At 38.2% G+C, this 18,297-nt stretch overlaps 1 protein-coding gene across 1 annotated transcript; it reads left to right on the forward strand.

Moving 5' to 3' along the window:
• Positions 1-2,220: 2,220 nt before the first annotated feature.
• On the forward strand, positions 2,221-13,020 carry LOC131551494 (uncharacterized). Its single transcript, XM_058794499.1, has 16 exons — positions 2,221-2,233; positions 3,339-3,773; positions 4,330-4,719; positions 4,808-4,879; positions 5,055-5,447; positions 5,565-5,963; positions 6,063-6,152; positions 6,437-6,817; positions 6,899-6,979; positions 9,218-9,328; positions 9,415-9,599; positions 10,125-10,282; positions 10,724-10,966; positions 11,133-11,295; positions 11,500-11,602; positions 11,708-13,020. The coding sequence occupies exons 1-16, from the start codon at positions 2,221-2,223 to the stop codon at positions 11,812-11,814; spliced, it is 3,324 nt and encodes a 1,107-aa protein (XP_058650482.1). The 3' UTR covers positions 11,815-13,020.
• Positions 13,021-18,297: the final 5,277 nt, after the last annotated feature.

The following is an 18,297-nucleotide window of genomic DNA, read 5'->3' on the forward strand; positions in this document are numbered from 1 at the left end:
TTCTATCTACATGTGGTTAATCTGAGGTTAATCTGACTCCAATTTCAAATTATTCTAAAATTTAGAATTTAGATATTTTTTTCACTTTGATCTATCATGGACACAGATTTGTGGTATTTACCTGACTCAAATTAATCAATTAGTCATAATGATTTCAGAAGAATGTAATATAAATCAAATATAACATTTTGATTGTCAGGGAAAAACGTGATGATGCATTTCTGACAGCAGCGAGGCAGCAGCGAGTGAGTGTTCTGTGTGCAACTCACACAACACTGCAAGGGGTTTACTAGTAACGGAAAGTTTTGGGCAATGGATTAACAAGATACATTAGATGTGGTATATGCATTCTTAGTGAACTTTTGGCATTTTATATGGTCTTTTGGTGACCAGAGCCTGGTAGAAAAGGAAAGGGAGAGGGGAAGCTATTTTAACATGTAATCTAAAAGACGCATTGTTCTCTATTTTCTTAATACTAGCATTTATTTATTTAGCTACTTATCTATTCCGTTAGCTATTAGTAATTATTCGTTGGCTACTAGTGCTTATTTTTAAGTTCTAGTACCTTTTTAAAAAGATATTGGTACTTATTCATTAGCTACTAGTTCTTATGTATTACATACTGGGCCCCCTTCATTAGATACTATAGTACCTATGAAATAGACACTAGTACTTACTTATCAGATACTAGTGCATATTCATCAGATACTAGTAACAAGGGATGTGCCTGAAGCCGAATGCCACATTCGGAAAGGAAATGACGCATTCTGTGGAGCCCCTAAAAGGACACGGTGTTGGAAAAAAATATGTGATGGGAAGAAAAAGTTTCAGTGCTTTTGCGTATGCCCTAAACAGAATGACGAAATTTATCTACAGTAGGTGTGAGATGGGTACCAATGGTCAGAATATTATAGACGATTTTAATTCTCAGAATCTTTAAAGTCTTTCCGCGAGTGATCGTACAAGTGTGGATATATTTGTACCAGCTCAGCTATTCAACACTCCAGTGTTTTCATATTGCTAGTAACTTGCTGTTCTAGATGTTGTTCTCCTGTCTGACCTCAGAATGAGAAATTAACCGGGGGAAAAAATATCTCTCGTCAAAGAAGGTGGAGTTCCAGAACACACCCACCGATTGCATAATTGCCACGGACCAATTGAAGCGCAAAGGTGTTTAGGTGCCAAAACGAACTCCCCCAGGAAGGTCGCTTTGGTTAGCTATTTCGAACTGCCGAAACGAACTCAAAACGAACTTCGTTTTGGCCTGATTTTGTTCGAAATTACGTCATATCAGTTTGTTTTTCGATTTCATTTGAAGTATATCAGGGCCTTACATCCTCCAACATTGTCCTGTCAGTCATCTCTCCTTACTGTCTTCATGCGATAAGTGAAATCTGGTGTACTGTATTGTGATCGACTACTGCAGCAAGCCTAATCATGTCCCTTTAGGATCAAATATCTGTCATTCAGATATTGACTATTCAGTTTTGGCTAGTACGTATTCCAATTCTGACTAGTAGGTCTTTATATATATATATATATATATATAAGTAGCTATTCATTAGGTACATTTTTACTTTTTTTATTTGTATTTTTTTAGATACTACCTATTATTAGATATTTGGGTTACACTTTATTTTAAGGTGTCCTTGTTACAGTGTAATTATACATTTACGTTTTATATATGTGTTATTCCTATGTATGTCTGCACTATCATGTATGTCTGCATTATGTCTGTACTTTCTTCTGCACTGTAAGCTCCTGTTATGAAGTCAAATAGAACCTAAATAATAAGCTTAAGAAGAAGAACAAGAAGAAGAAGAAGTTTTATTTATATAGCGCCTTTCCATTGCTCAAGGTCACTTTACATAGTGCTATACAAAACATTTGCACACCCAATTAGACAATACAAACACATAAGGCCAAATATAGCCACATTATCCAAAATGGAAATTAAAGAAATACGTTTTTAGCTGAGTCTTGAAGGTAGACAAAGAAGATAAATTACGAAGTGAAAGGGGTAGCAAATTCCATAGTTTTGGAGCATTAACACTAAATGACCTACCACCTACAGTGGACAGCCGATAACGAGGAATGGAAAAAAGACCAAGGTGCAAGACCATTTACTGCCTTAAATGTTAGAAGTAATATCTTAAAATGTATACGTGATGCCACAGGTAGCCAGTGAAGATCATGCAGTAGAGGAGTAATGTGAGCAGAATGCCTGGTGGAGGTGAGAACTCTTGCTGCTGAGTTTTGAACATACTGTAAGCTTGCAATACGTTTTTTAGGCAGACCAAAAAATAGAGCATTGCAATAATCCAGATGTGATGTGATTAATGCATGAATTAAGATTTCAGCATCAGCTAGAGTTAGAGAAGATCGAAGACGTGCAATTTTACGAAGATGGAAAAAAGAGGTTTTAACAATAGAAGAAATGTGAGAGGCAAAAGATAGAGATGAGTCAAATAAGATACCAAGATTACGGACAGATGAAGAAGGCTTAACATGAACCCCATCAATTTCAAAGGACAGGTCCATCCTTTTGACTGAGGTAGCAGAGCCAATCATCAATATTTCAATTTTGTTATTATTTAGTTTAAGGAAATTCAAGCACAACCAATGTTTGATATCCCTGATACATGCAGTAAGTGAGTCGGGCAGTGATGACCTATCAGAGCTGGTAGTTAGGTAAATTTGAATGTCATCAGCATAGCAATGAAATTGAAGTTCATGCATGCGTATGATGTCACCAAGTGGATATATGTAAATGATAAACAGAAGTGGACCAAGAACTGAACCTTGAGGAACACCCTGTGAAACTGGAGCAATGGCAGATTTATTCCCTTGTATGGTGATGATATACTGTATTTTCTATAGCTAATGTAGGAAATGAGCCAGGAAAGAGCTATGCAAGTGATACCGATATCAGAAAGACGAGAGATGAGTATTTCATGGAATAAGCAGTAGTACTCAGTGGTATAGATACTAGTAGCTAAAATATACAAGTAGCATTAAAACAGATACTAGAACCTTTAAGGATTAAATGTTAAAACAGCTTGCCATAGTATATGGACCCTTTTCTCAGACTGTGATGATTTTCAATGGTCATCAGCATTGTAAATCCAGCAGTTTTTTCAATCCATGTTTTTTATGTAATGTAATGTACAATTATAGCACTGCACTTTGTATTATATTACCTTTGCATCAGGTTACCAAAAAAAATAAAAATAAAAATAAATAAAAATATAAAGATGCAACTGTATCTCTAATGTACCAATTTTTGACACATAATCAGTGACTATGTATCATCACAGGACTGTTTTTTGTTCTCACAGAATCTACAGCTTCCAGCTCTGATCCATGTTATGATTACACCACTCTTGATGAATACTGGAGAGACATACGGCAAAGCCCATATGAATATTATGAAAATGATGACAACCTTGTTGAATGGAGTGGCTGGTATCGGCTGTATCTGAATGGAGAAAGTGCCCAGATGTCTGAGTGGTGTGTGAGTCATATGAGATGTGGTGGTGAAACTGGACTGTATCTCAACGACTCTCATCCAACACTTGAGGATGGAGTGGTGACCCTTGAAGTCATGGGAAGTAATTCGTTGTGGAGTTGGGATTGGTGGTGGTGGGCGCCTTCCTCTCAGTGTGGCGACTACACATCCACTTCCATCCAAGTCAAAGCCTGTCCAGGAGATTATTACGTCTATGAATTCGTCAAACCCAACATATCATCCCCTGGGCCGACATATTGTGCAGGTGCAATTTCAGGTTTTTTTTTTTTTCTATCTGTAAAATGTTGTCATAATTTGTTTAAAAGTCAATATCAAGAGTAAATGATCAAGGTTAATTATTAGATAACAAATTTTAATGGATTGTTTAATGAAATGAGTATGGTATAAACAGTTAGAATCAATGTTGTGCCGTGCATTAAGTATTATGTAGGTCTCCCCACACCCTCTCATAGCACATAAAACACAATGCAGTGAAGTGGAAAATTCAAAATATATGTGAAACAACTGTAAAAAATCAATATGGAAAATTCCTTCAAATTATTATAGTACATTGTGCCCTATTTTTTATTCATTTATTTTTTTTTATTTATTTAATTAATTTTTTTACAGAGTTTATCAGTAAACTTATAAATGGCATTTTCTCAACCCATTACATGTGCATTGTTAAATATGGTTGCAATGTAAATATCATGTATGTGCACAGTAGGTTAAATTTGAACTTTAGAATATTGTAGTTGATGACACTTAATAAAAAAGCAGGTCCCAGTATTTTAACAGTACTTTTGCAAACTCCATGACAGTTTCTTTCAGCAACATCAGCAGTGATCCCTGCTACAACTATGAGTCTCTGGATCGTCCCTGGAGAGCCACCAATGAAAGTGGAGATTACATTTGTGATGAATCTTTCTCCTGGAATGGCTGGTACCGGCTTTTCTACAATGGAATGAACATCGAGATGTCAGAGACCTGTATTAGTTCATACAGCTGTAACACAGAATATAATCTGTGGCTCAATGGTCCTCATCCTCAGATAGAGGATGGAGTGGTGACCAGAGAGGTCTGTGGAGGATCTTATTGGGGTGGCTGTTGTGATTACAAGACAAAACCCATCAGAGTGAAGCTGTGTCCAGGCAATTATTACGTCTATGAACTTGTGAATCCACAATTCTGGTGTTCAGGATACTGCACAGGTACAGTGCTTTTTCTCTTTTTTTTTTTTAAACAAAGTCTTTCAAAGCTTTTAAATTACTTAAATCATGTCTTGAATGTCCTTTTCAGATGATAACACCATTTCATGGCCGATTTCCACTGTAAATCCAGATATAATCACTGGACCCAGCATCACCTTGAGTAAGTTACATTTGAATTGATTCATATAACCCCCCCCCCCTCCCCAGACTCTCTCTCTCTATTTTGTCTCGCTTAGTCTCTTCTCATGTTTGTTAATATGTTTGATTAGTTCAGATTTAATCCTGTAAAGTTCCTCATTGAAATATAACGGTCTGTTTTGGTCTCCCTCTAACAGATTATGAGCCGTGCAATAACTACAACATACTAGACAACTACTGGAGAAGCACATTCAATTACTGGTCTATGTATGGATACATCTCTGATCATGATGACACTCGTGTTGAATGGGATGGGTGGTATCGACTCTTCATTGATGGATCAAGTGCTCAGATGCCTGAGTGGTGTATGTCTTACATGTCATGTGGAGGTTTTAGTTCACTGTATCTTGGTGGCTCTCATCCTCGGCTAGAAGATGGTGTTGTTACACGTGAAATTTATGGCTCTCGCCATGATCAATGCAGTTACTACAGATCCGAACCAATCCAAGTCAAAGCTTGTCCTGGAGATTATTATGTCTACAAATTTACCAGACCAACTCTTTCGATCCCAGTTCCTGTATATTGTGCAGGTACATTCATTCATCTTTTCCTTTGCCATGTTTATCACAAATTGTATTGGTTTATATTCATATTATATTGAATAGATACAATATGCAGTATGCAATGTTCTCTTTCTACCCCCATAGTACCTTTCAGTACCCCAAGTGTTGATCCCTGCTACAACTACACCAGTCTGGATGAGCCTTGGAGAGCCACTGACAATCCTTATAACAACTATTACTACTATGGCATGTGTGATTATAATGTGGAGTGGAATGGCTGGTACAGGCTGTTCTACAATGGCCAGAATGCCCAGATGCCAGAATCATGTGTTAATTTTGGTATGTGTGGCTCTTATGAGCCTCTGTGGCTCGGCGGCCCTCATCCACAGCTGGAAGATGGAGTGGTCACCCGTCAGGTCTGTGTCTCCTCATGGGATGGCTGCTGTACTTACACGTCCCACCCTATACGAATCAAATCCTGTCCTGGAAATTACTATGTTTATGAATTTGTGAAGCCACCTTTTTGTGGAGATTACTGTGTAGGTGAGTATTTGCTCATATGTAATTAAGTCAGTTAGTCTTTTCTTGGTTTTGATTAATAATGGCTGAAGTTGATATTAAAAAATAAATTCTTAATACCAGAAGCCACAAGTCAGTCCTTCACATCAGTGTCTACAACAACAGAGACAATTCCACCCATAGAATCCATTACTACACCAATCACAACCACTGGTAAAGTATGGTCTTGTTTCCTTTTAAACTCTCATGAATATCTTTGTTTATGTATCGCTCCATTGCACAAGAGTGCAGTAAATTCATAGCTAAATGAACTTCAGAAATGAGCAAATGATGTTCAGTGAATGAGATGTTCAACCAGAGACAAACTCTCTTCAGCTTTGAATACCTTGGAGCACAAGTGTAATAGGGAGCCTAAGTTAATAATGTTCTACAGATTTCATACTGATTATTTATATTACATTCAGTCAGTGATTTTTCGAATGTTTCCGTATCAACAGCTCCCCCTGTTGACCCCTGCTACAACTACAATGTCCTGGATGATTCATGGAGATCCACCAACAATCAACATTCCTCTCAACTAATGTGTGACGCTTGGTTCAGCTGGAGCGGCTGGTACCGTCTCTTCATTCAGGATCAGAGCGTTCAGATGCCTGACACATGTGTTGAAGAGTATAGTTGTGGCACTCATGCTCCACTCTGGCTGAACGGAGGACATCCAACAGTTGAGGATGGAGTGGTCACTCGAGATGTCTGCGGTCACTGGGACAATAACTGCTGCCATTTCCAATCCAACCCCATTAAAGTTAAAGCCTGTCCAGGAGATTATTATGTCTATGAGTTTGTGAGTCCAACTACCTGCAGTTTGGCATACTGTGCAGGTAAATATATTTACATGTATCCTTTGTGTCCTATATTTATGTAAGAGATCATTGTTTTTTATGAAGCATATTTTTTTTCAGATGCGTGGAACTTAAACAATACCTACACTACGACAGAGACAAACACAACCGCAGAAACTGTAGCCGAAACCACAGTGACTGGTAATGTAATGTACAATCTGCAGTATTATTGGTTTATATGAATAAATCAGATACATGTTATGTGTTATTATGACACATATAAGGAATTGAACACATTAAATAATGTTTTAAATTTAGCAGAACTAGTTCCTTCGCAGATCACTGTGTACTCAATACAGGATCTGCTGTTGCTAGTTCAGATGATGTGTTGAAGATTCTGTTACTAATTTGAAAGCAAGGGAGCACAGTGTGTGTGTGTGTGTGTGTGTTTAATAAAACCTTTTAACATACAGTGGTGGCCAAAATTGTTAAAACACCTGACAGATCTGAAAATATTGACTTTTTTTTTTTTGCTTCAAAAACATGATTTAATTTCATAACGTTCATGAAACATGCAGATGGTTGCTCTGAGCACAACAAATATCAAATGAAGTGAGTCGTACTGTTTTCATCCATTTTTATCTTTAATGTTTGGTATGCCCACCTTTTGCAGCAATTACAGCAGCACATCTCTCTGGCATAGTATCAATATTTTCCCTGAGAACTTGAACACTAATGTTATCCCATGCCTTCTGCAACTCAAGCCAAAGGCTTTCCTTTGAATTCACAATAGATATGTCCAGTTTATTTTCCAACTCGCCCCAAATTTGCTCGATGGGGTTGAGGTCCGGACTTTCAGGGGGCCAGTCCATCATTTTCAATGTTCCAGCAGATTTCTTCTGTTGCAGGTAGTTCTGGCAATAGTTTGTTTTATGGGTATTGTAATGGCCAATTCAACAAAGCTGCAGTCCGTAAGTTTTGCCTTTTTGTCGCCATCTATGTTTGAAAACCTGGAATTGCAGTTACTTGCGGAATTATCTTCTTGTACTCTGGCACGGCCAGCGTTGGGTAAGTTACTTTCAAAAAGTAATTAATTACTATTACTAATTACATCATCAATATTGTATTTAAATTACTTTACTAATTGCTCTGTCTGAAAAGTAACTTAGTTACTCAATAAGTAACTTAATTATTCAAATCGCTAATTAGGCTACATCTTAAAATCCCTATAAACCTTAATAGAAATTAAACTCTTTATTCTTTCAATTTGAGTCAAACATAGTTTGAATAGTTTAGCCTTTTAGCTTTAAAACAACTGTAATACTTAAACATTTTTATAAAAAATTTAACCTTCTTTGGTTAAGAAATTCTTTTAACCCAAAAAGCAAACTATGCTCCCTTCGAGCTGGTTGTCTTTAAAATACAAATCTTGTGTAAACTCAGGCTATCCGTAATCAGAAGCACATTTAAAACTGGAATATAATTTAATTTCATTCACATGTGTTTCATAAACACATAATACTTTCTGGATTACAATCCGCCATCAAAATGATACATTTAATTATTCCAGCTGCTGTGAGAAAAGGCTATAAACGATGTGCCACCTGCAGGATCCGCACATGCGATAGCATACTAGCCAGGACAACTTCTTTATGTTTACAGACGTGACGTAATGACACAGCAGCATGCTTGAATTTCCTGCGAAAACCTACCCGTACCACTCAGGTTAGAAAACTAAATGTTGTGAATCGGGCTAAAGTAAGGCAATAGTTTTAAACACTGCTGGTTATGTACTTGCTCAGATATTGATTTCGGATCATTTTTAAACAAAAAAAGTTATGGACTGCAGCTTTAAATATGCCAAGTGTTCTAACAATTTTGGCCACCACTGTATTGCTAAAGAAAAGTTAGCAGTTACAATAAATCAGTGCTTCTCAAACCTGTCCTGGGGACCCCCAACCACTGCTTTTTTTGTATGCCTCCCTCATTTAACACAACTGATTCAACTCATCAGCTCATTAGTAGAGTCTGCAAGACTTGAGTTAGGTGTGACATATAAGAGGGACATATAAAACACTGTTTTTGCTAATCATTTCATATGCAAGGAGCTTCGAAGGCTTTTATATAAAAGAAGTAAAGGTACCATTAAAAAAAAACTCATTTCTAATGGTCAGGTGCATGGAAAACACAGACTAATTTTAGTAGTAGACCTCAGGAGGGAAATGATTATAAATGATAAACATGGAAATTGTCTTTATTTTGGTAGGGTAACATGTAAATCTGAGAATTCTTTGATTATGACTGTGGGCAACTAAGCAGTGCTATAGATTTGTATCTGGAAGAACAGAAGAGAAATAAAGGAAATACATTTATTCAGTGGTTTAAGTTTACATATTTGCATTAGCACACGCTGTTTTACAAAACAACTTCTCCTCCTAGTTAATAGAAATCCCTGTTCTGAACTCAGCTGCTCTGAGGATGAAAAGTGCGGGATGAAAAATGATGTTTATGGCTGTTTGTGTGAAAATGACCAGCATCACGACTCTTTCGGTTGGTATTATTCCACAACAAAATGTGAACCCCCACCCCCCACTGTTTTTCAGTTATTAAATAAATTGGCCTTTTTTTATACTCAGACTTCTCAGAGACCTGTGAAAGCAGCTCTGGCTCCATATCTGTGTCTCGCTGTCAGCTCTTTGAGGCTGGTTTTCCAGCAGACGTCTTACACCTCAATGATCTCAACTGCAAAGGAACGGTCCGGAATGGCAGAGTGGAATTCCATTTTGATAACAATGAACACATCTGTGGCACAAATCTTGTGGTAGGACTAACTATTCAATCTATTGAAATGCACCATCCAAACATGTGTAATGCCTGATAGAACCAACAGAGTTTGATTTGACCACCTGGGGAATCTTATTGAAACTTTGAGAAGTCTCTAGGGAGGATTGTTTGGGCCCATCGTTTTGTTACAGATTGATTCTTTGGAGGGCCTAAACAGAGCATCCTAAAAACTGCTTAAAGTCTCAAACAGATTCAGTCGGGAAGTGTGCACAAGACCTTGCTGGTAAGAGCTGTGTGGGTAAACCTCCCCTGGACTCAAGAGGCTGCAGCCTTTAGCATCCTTCTTAAAACGCCTACCTCCCATGCCGGAAACACTGGTTCAAATCCCGCTCCGAGCGAGTGAGAGGAGTAGAACCGGAGGGGTTACACTACCCAGAAAAAAGACTGGGACTTGTGCCCGCATTCTCCACCATTAATATTTAACCCACTAGTTTTTCACTTGACTGCAATTTTTATTCAATTTTAGTTAAATTGCAAAAATATGTATACATTTTGTCCACAGGCCAACGGCACCCACTTCATCTACAGTAACTTTATTCTGGGGACACCGAGGAAAGAAGGTCTCATCAGCAGAGAGAAAATCCTTAAGCTTTCTTTCAGCTGTGTTTATCCTCAAACACAAACACTTTCCATGAATGTAGAAATCAACCCACTGGAGAGGTGTGTCTCAAATATGATTTCTGATTAGTTCACAAAATGGAAATTTTCTCACCATCATATTATTCAAACTCTCATGCCTTTATTTGTTCCATGGAGTTTTACTGGTTGTTTACCATTAATTCTCTTGAGCATTTCCAAGCTCCACAAGTGCATTCTAAAAATGGCCTTTTTGACCAATATCATTATTCAATAAGATGAGACTCAAACAAATTGCTTAAAATTCAGATATCACAACTTCTGTAATGAGCTCTCACGAATGCACCACCAAAAACAGCTAGGTCAACATTTTCTGTAGATAATGATGAACAAGTTTTTCAATTAACTAATCTCTTAAGCAGAACAATAAATGTCTAAAAAAGTAATTATTCTCTAAACCAAAAATATATATTTTACTCTAAAACCTAAGTAATTTTAAAATGGATCTGTTCATTACTTTAACAGCATTGTGCACGAAACCCTCCCTGGTGAAGGCAGATATCAGGTTCGGATGACTCCATATGAGGATGATGAGTTTACCCGGCCCTTCACTGGTAGAGTGGATGCAAAGCTCGAGCAGAAGATGAATGTGGAAGTTCGTGTTGAGGGGGTTGACAGCCGTCAGTTTGCCCTGGTGATGGACACGTGTTGGGCTACACCTGTGAATGATCCTGATTACAGTCTCCGCTGGGATCTCATCGTCACAGAGTAAAACTGTTTCTAATCCTTAAAGCACTGATTACATTCTTTGCACATGAAATGATAATGTGATGATTTACTAGAAATCACTTTAGGGTTGAATGGTTGAATTAAAATACCTTTGTCAAAATTTGACTCTTCATGTATTGTTGATTGTCATAATTGTTATTCTCAGGTGTCCCAATCCAAATGATGACTCAGTGGAGCTGCTGCAGAACGGTGTCTCGACATCCAGCCGTTTCTCCTTCAGGATGTTCATCTTCACTGAAAACTCCACTAAGCTTTACCTGCACTGTGCTGTTCACCTTTGCCTTCTGTCAAGCAATAGCTGCTCCTCAGTGAGTTCTGAATATGTGAAGGTTTACAAATCTGCCATTTATAAACTTCTTTGATCAAACACTAAATATCAGCAAGAAAACACCCTTAATGTCCCTGGTGGTGAGGTTTGCTGTCCTCTGCTGGAGACTTTGTGCACTCCTTTATCATTCGTTTTTTTGTTCAATGATTTTTACACATATATATTTTTCCTTTTTCTCTTGTAGGACTGTAACTCTGGACACCAGCGGAGAGAGGGCAGGTCTCTGGACTTCCATGACAGCGCTTCCATATCCATTGGTCCTCTGACGATGTCTGAAGGGAACACAGGTGAACATTTCATTTATTTTAATAATTTGCAAAGAAAGGTGTCTGATGATTTCTGCTGTCAGCACATTACAATTCACCATTTTGCTTTATATTCCATGTTGACAGATAAGTGGGTCCCAGATCAAGTGAAGGTATCTGAGGCTTCTTGTCTGTGTGCTTCTCTGATGCTGTTACTTGTTCCTCTGATGAGTGTCCTGACCCTCTTTTCTTAAAACACACACACACACACACACACACGCAAAAACAGATTTTTTTTTTTTTTTGTGGCATTTTAATTAATGTGACACTGATGCCACACTGGTTTTGGGTTTTTGTTTCCTTATTTGATGTGGACTTAGTCTATTTACCTACACTCATAAAAACAATGATATAATCATTTACATGAATTGCTATTTACTACATTTATCTTATTTTACTAAAGAAGATGTGCTACAGTAACAAATACAGTCAGATTCATGTTTATTCAAATCATGTGAAAAAAACATTAAAAATGCCATTCATGTTGTATTGTTCCTTTCAGTTCTGTAACTTTTAATTGCAGTGAAAAAAAAAATCCAAACCTGACTGTCGAGTTTGACTAAAAAAAAGAAAGAGATAAAGTCACTGTGCTGTAGTTCAGAGAATGGACACGTTTATAGATGCCAAGCCTGTTATGTACATAAAGGGTCAATCAACTAAAAACCAAGTAAAAAATCTTGGGGTGTTTCTGGAGACAGACCTTAGTTTTAGTAGTCATGTCAAAGCAGTAACTAAATCAGCATACTATCATGCCTTTATCACCAGCAGGGTGTATTATTGTAATGGTCTCATCACCGGCCTTCCAAAGAAGACCATTAGACAGCTGCAGCTCATCCAGAACGCTGCTGCTAGGACTCTGACTAGAACCAGAAAATCTGAGCATATCATACCAGTCCTCAGGTCCTTACACTGGCTTCCAGTTACATTTAGGATTGATTTTAAAGTACTGTTACTTGTTTATAAATCTCTCAATAGCCTAGGACCTAAATACATTGGAGATATGCTCACTGAATATAAACCTAACAGACCACTCAGATCATTAGGATCGAGTCAGTTAGAAATAACAAGGGTTTACACAAAACAAGGGGAGTCCGCTTTTAGCCATTATGCTGTCCACAGTTGGAACCAGCTTCCAGAAGAGATCAGATGTGCTAAAACATTAGCCACATTTAAATCCAGACTCAAAACTCATCTGTTTAGCTGTGCATTTATTGAATGAGCGCTGTGCTACGTCCAAACTAATTGCATTATGTACAATCATTTTCTATTCTTAAATGTTTTAAATTCTTTTTAAATCAATTTTTAAATCACTTTGTTTTTATTGTTGTGATTATTATTATTTTAAATTCCTTGTTATGAATTACCACTGTGTATGAAATGTGCTATATAAATAAACTTGCCTTGCCTTGCCTTGCCTACATCTATGTATTTAATAAATACAATATGATTGGAAAGCTAAATCAAGAGTGACATATCCAGATCAATAATAAAGCAACATGCACATGACTCCTGTATTTGAATTGGTCTGTACATTTCCAGTGGAGATTTTGGAGACGTTGTAGGGTTACTATGTAAATAATTAAATTTAGCTCAAAGGGAATCATTTATGATTTTATAGGCAATTTGAACAGAATCTTTTTTTTGTGCGGCTGATCACCGAGTCGGTCGGCGATTCACTGAACGAGCTGTATAACATCAGCTCTGCGCTGGATATTAAAATCCAAAATATAGTAAAAACACAGTAATAAGTAACAACTTGTAAGCACAAAACACAAGATACTTCTCTTTTCAATATAAATAAGACTTTATTTGGTCCCACTTTATATTAGGTGGCCTTAACTACTATGTACTTACATTTGAATTAATTATTTGGTACAATGCACTTATTGTGTACATACATGTTTTTACATTGTACTTTTATTTTTAAAAATACCTATATGTAATTACATCTGTAATTAATTTCTGTAATTACATTTATAATTACACTGTTGACCAATCCCTTACACCTTAACCCACCCTTAAACCGACCCATACCACCAAACCTGTCCCTAACCTCACCCGTATCCCACCTCAATAGCAGCAATAGTGTTTTGCAATACAATATGAACACAATAAGAACATTGTACTTATTTTTTGATGTAAGTACATAGTAGTTAAGGCCACCTAATATAAAGTGTGACCCTTTATTTATATAATCCTAAAACATAAACTAATCTAACACATGAACACACGCATTCACACATTGCAGAAAGAGAGAAAGTGAGGACAGGATGAGTTTAAGAGAATGGAAATGTGATATCCCAAGTTTAGAGCAATATGGGCTATTGCATAGACCTGAACAACCATCAATCACTTATTTAACCCTCGCATTGAGTTTCTCAATGAGGCTAAAATTTATATTAAATGCATCAGTTCAGCCTGGAAGTTTGTACTTGCATTGCCTTTGTGTTAAGATTCCCTTCTGTCATTTTTGAGGCGGTCACAGGCTCGAGTTGAACTCGGAGACAAGGCGTGGCGGCAAAACTTAAACTGAGAACATGAAACTCGCAATGGAAAAGAAACTAATATAAAAGAAAGAAAGGATATAATGAGACTAGGTGGTTTTTCTTCTCATCGTGGTGTTAAGTAGCAACTGGCCCGTAGGCCAGAACACGCTCAAAGAGTGCTAAAAAGCAGCATCAAAACGCGGTGGCGAGAAGAGAGAAGAGCGAGGAAGAAGAAGAAGAGAGAAGGGCAAGATTTGATGGTGTCCTGAGTTTTTAAACTCGGCTTCTGGACACATCCCATCTGGTGTCTTGACCAATTAGATAGGCTATTATCTTAGCTAGGTGTGTTCCTTCCATCATAAATCAGCATGTTATCAGTCACATGGTCCAAATTTTCCACACTCTTGCAAAGTATACTTTTGGATGTGATTTCTATAACCAGAATATGATACATTTGACAAAGAATCAATTGGAAGAAACGTTTCAAGTGTGGGATTACAAATTTATTTAAATGTTTAATTTAGATCCCTATGTAATAGTGTACAAACTGAAGAAGTTATATACATTGTATTTAGCATTTATGGTGAAGATGATGACATCAGATGAACGATTCAAGAGGTCCCTGCCAGTTCCTGTTCTCTTATTGTAAGTGAAATGAGCCAGACGACGGAGACTCTTGCCTTTTGTTTGTAATTGCTCTTGCTGCCCCTGCCCCCGTCTTTGGGCAGTTAGGCTGATTAGATTAGGAGTCGTTAAATGGGGCAGTATGCTATACCTGAATACTTCATTTGCATGTCTTAAGGTTGTCACCCAGGTGCTTGGGTTCCATTCCTAAGCACTGCCCCCTAAATGTATATAAACTACAATGTATCACTGCTTTAAGTTAGATTTTCGATGACTACAGCTACCGACAGCTTGTGTTCTCAATAAAAGAATCCTGCTGAAGATACAACCCGAAGTCTCCTGGTCTTCACTTCTGAGTTGCCTAAACTTTAGAAGACATAGGTTTACAACAGATGGTGCCGTGACCCGGATAGAGTTCCAGCTTCCTCACCTGAATCCAGATTGAAAACTTCAAGCTCAAACAAAGATCTGCTTCCAGACTGCATCTTTTGGAATCCAGCGAAAACTTCAAGCTGAACAAAAGATTTCCAGACTGAATTTTTCTCTCAACTAAGGTTGTGGTGAGTGCTGTCTCTAATCCAAAAGAACCTTTAAGACCAGTACAAATTTAGTTATCCTCTGCGCACAGAGAAGAGTTAACAGACAGCTGTAGGGTTTGGTTAACTAAGTTTTCCTCTAAAAAAATGAACTTTTAGAGATGAAGTTACCCTCTGTCCAGGCAGGGAAGTTTAGCATCAAGTGCTAATATTGTTTTATCCTCTGTTCTGTGTAGGCAGGGAAGATTGGCATTTACGTGCTAGTTATTTTGTTTTATCCTCTTTTCACAGAGAAGTTTAGCATTTCATGCTAATAATTTTGGTTTATCCTCTGTCCTTGTAGGCAGGGAAGTTAAGTGTGACGTGTTGGTAATTTGGAAAGTTAACAATGGTTAAGCTGTGTTAACAAGTGTACCCTCTGTTGATCAGAGAAGTTTTAGTGTTTTTGATTGTGTGGTAACAAAGAAACTCACAAGATGGTTAGAAGGAATGCTAGGCTGATTCAAACAACAGAAAAGGATGGTCTTGCGACTCCATTGTGGTCAGATAGTGAATTCAAAACACTGTTAGGGGAACAAATGAACCTAATAATCACTGAGAAAGTTAGACAAGAACTAACGCAGAAATATGAGATCCATCCAGACAAGACTTGGTCTGTAGATGAGTGTAAAAAGGTGTTAGGAGCATGTATTCGCAAGAACAATGTTAAAGGCATTATCTGCTGCCACAGAGAATTTGGTTTAGCGCTAGCTACACAACAATCTCAGCGTAACTCAGAGCTAGAGAAACAGAACAAAGAGCTCCGTGCTAGAGTATCCTATTTTACTAAGAAATTGAACCACAACAAAGCTTCAGCAAAAACTGATGTGGAAGAAGTTAGTCAACCGAATGACAATTATCCTGACTTACAAGCTTTCTTTGAAAGAGATGTAATCATCCAATCAGTAATTGATGTGCCTGTAGATTCAGTGAAGGTATGTGGCGCTAAGAGACGATCTCAAGGAATTGAGGGAATTGAAAGTGTTGCTCCCAACTCTTCTGTTGTGCAAGTACAAACTGTTGCCAAAACACTAGGACCTAAAGATATAGAGACTGTCCCAGAGCTTACCCTCAGCACGCACAGATTTTTCTGAATTTAGAAGAGCATTGATCAACAAAATGCGTCTCTCGACATGTCGTTAGCAGAAGTCACACAGCTGATGTCACAAATTCTAACTGAATCTGAATTCAACAGTTTTGAGTCTGCTGTTACTTCTGAACTACAACATGCCAGTAGAGACGATTTGAGAGAAGGTGTTTTGAAAATTCTAAAGAATGTCATGGGACCCAAAATAGACTGGTCCAGAATCACTAACTGTGTGCAAAAGAAAGAAGAAACTGTGAGTGAATACACTGAAAGGTTTTGTCAGTCAGCTGTAACTTACAGTGGAATAGTGGATGATTCTGAAAGTGTGCTTGAAGACAAAGGACCACTAGTTCGAACATGGTTTGATGGCCTTTTATCAGAGTACAGATCAGCTTTGCCGTTCTTAGATCTAACATGGTCCACTGGAAGCTTGCAAAACAGCTTGGACAGGTTAGCTACTTGGGAAAGAGACTCTGATGTTAAAACCAGAGTAAAGATTGCAGCAGCGTCCTTTAAGGTTAACACAGAGAACCGACAGAAACGTAAGTGTCCTAAGAAGGAGGGCAGTTGTTATTACTGTGGTAAACCTGGACACTGGATGAAAGAGTGTAGGAAAAGCAAAAGACATTAGGAGAAATTAACAGCTTTACTCAGCTTCTACTCAGTCTACTTGGTACTCTGAAGCAGCCCCTCCCCGCTTCACCGAACTGTTGGAGCAGTTTGCTCAGGTGTTAACTGTTAGGGCTGTGAGTGCTTAATTCCCCAGTAATGTACAACAAAGCTGAAAGATTCTTTGTAAATAAAACTACAGGAAGGTTACTGTCACTTCCTTCCACTGAGAGAATGCTAGTTAAGTACACTCACAGCCTTCAAAGCTATACTACAGCACACCACAGTCACTCACCTATCCTCTTTGGGTTATGATGTTTGTTATGACTGATGTTCCATTAGAGGATGGAGATGTCACACACTAAAGTTTGCACACCACCTACAGGGATAGGATAGGACACATGGACCAGTAAGGAACCCAGGGAAGAACCGGATGCAACAGGCTTCGGGGGCCAACCCTGTGGTGAACACACCCTCATAGGCCTTTCCCCATCCACTAGTCCACCCTCACCTCACTGTTCTTTAGGTGTCTCGTGAATTAAGAAATAGGGAAAGAAGGAACAACAATAGCAGACTCAGATTGAACAGAGGATACAACCCTAATGTTTGCAGTCTTTAGAACAAATACTGCTCTGTCTTTTGTTTTCTTTCTTCCTCTGTGCAGATACCACTTGATGGCTGTTCCAAGACCCATGCGCACCGAACTCCTCACCTGCGTGTGAAGCCACAACCTCTAAAGACAACGAGACCCACTGCCGAGCCAACTGTCACGAAGACAGAACAAAGAAAAAAATACACAACGCAGAGAATCACATACGGGAACTTCAGTCATCATCAACATGAACAAGATTGTCGTATTATTAACCATCATGGACATCACGCTAAGTGTAGACCCCAGAAACAACATATTCTTAGAGCTGATGAATATGTCAAGAAATGCCTTGTTTGCTGGAAAGAACGTTTGCATGCCACACGCACCTTCAGTAGGAGCAGGAATCCCATGGGTGGCACACCCCATCTCCAAATGTGATACGTGTACCTTATTCGATCATCATACCAGTGGATTATACAACAAGGATACATGTCACAACGTAACGATTCCTCCAGCTTCTACGTGTTGCATTCCTGGACTACCATCCTGCAACCTAACTTCAGCTACTCCCATCATGACAGATCTACTCATGCCAATGATGTTCTATTGGTGCATGGAAAATTATGCTCCAGCATCGACTACACTGGGTGAAATTCCTCGTGAACGTTGCAGCTTTGTGATTAAAGAGGAACCAAATTCAATGT

This window comes from Onychostoma macrolepis, chromosome 12 (genome assembly GCF_012432095.1).
Source record: "Onychostoma macrolepis isolate SWU-2019 chromosome 12, ASM1243209v1, whole genome shotgun sequence".
NCBI lineage: Eukaryota > Metazoa > Chordata > Actinopteri > Cypriniformes > Cyprinidae > Onychostoma > Onychostoma macrolepis.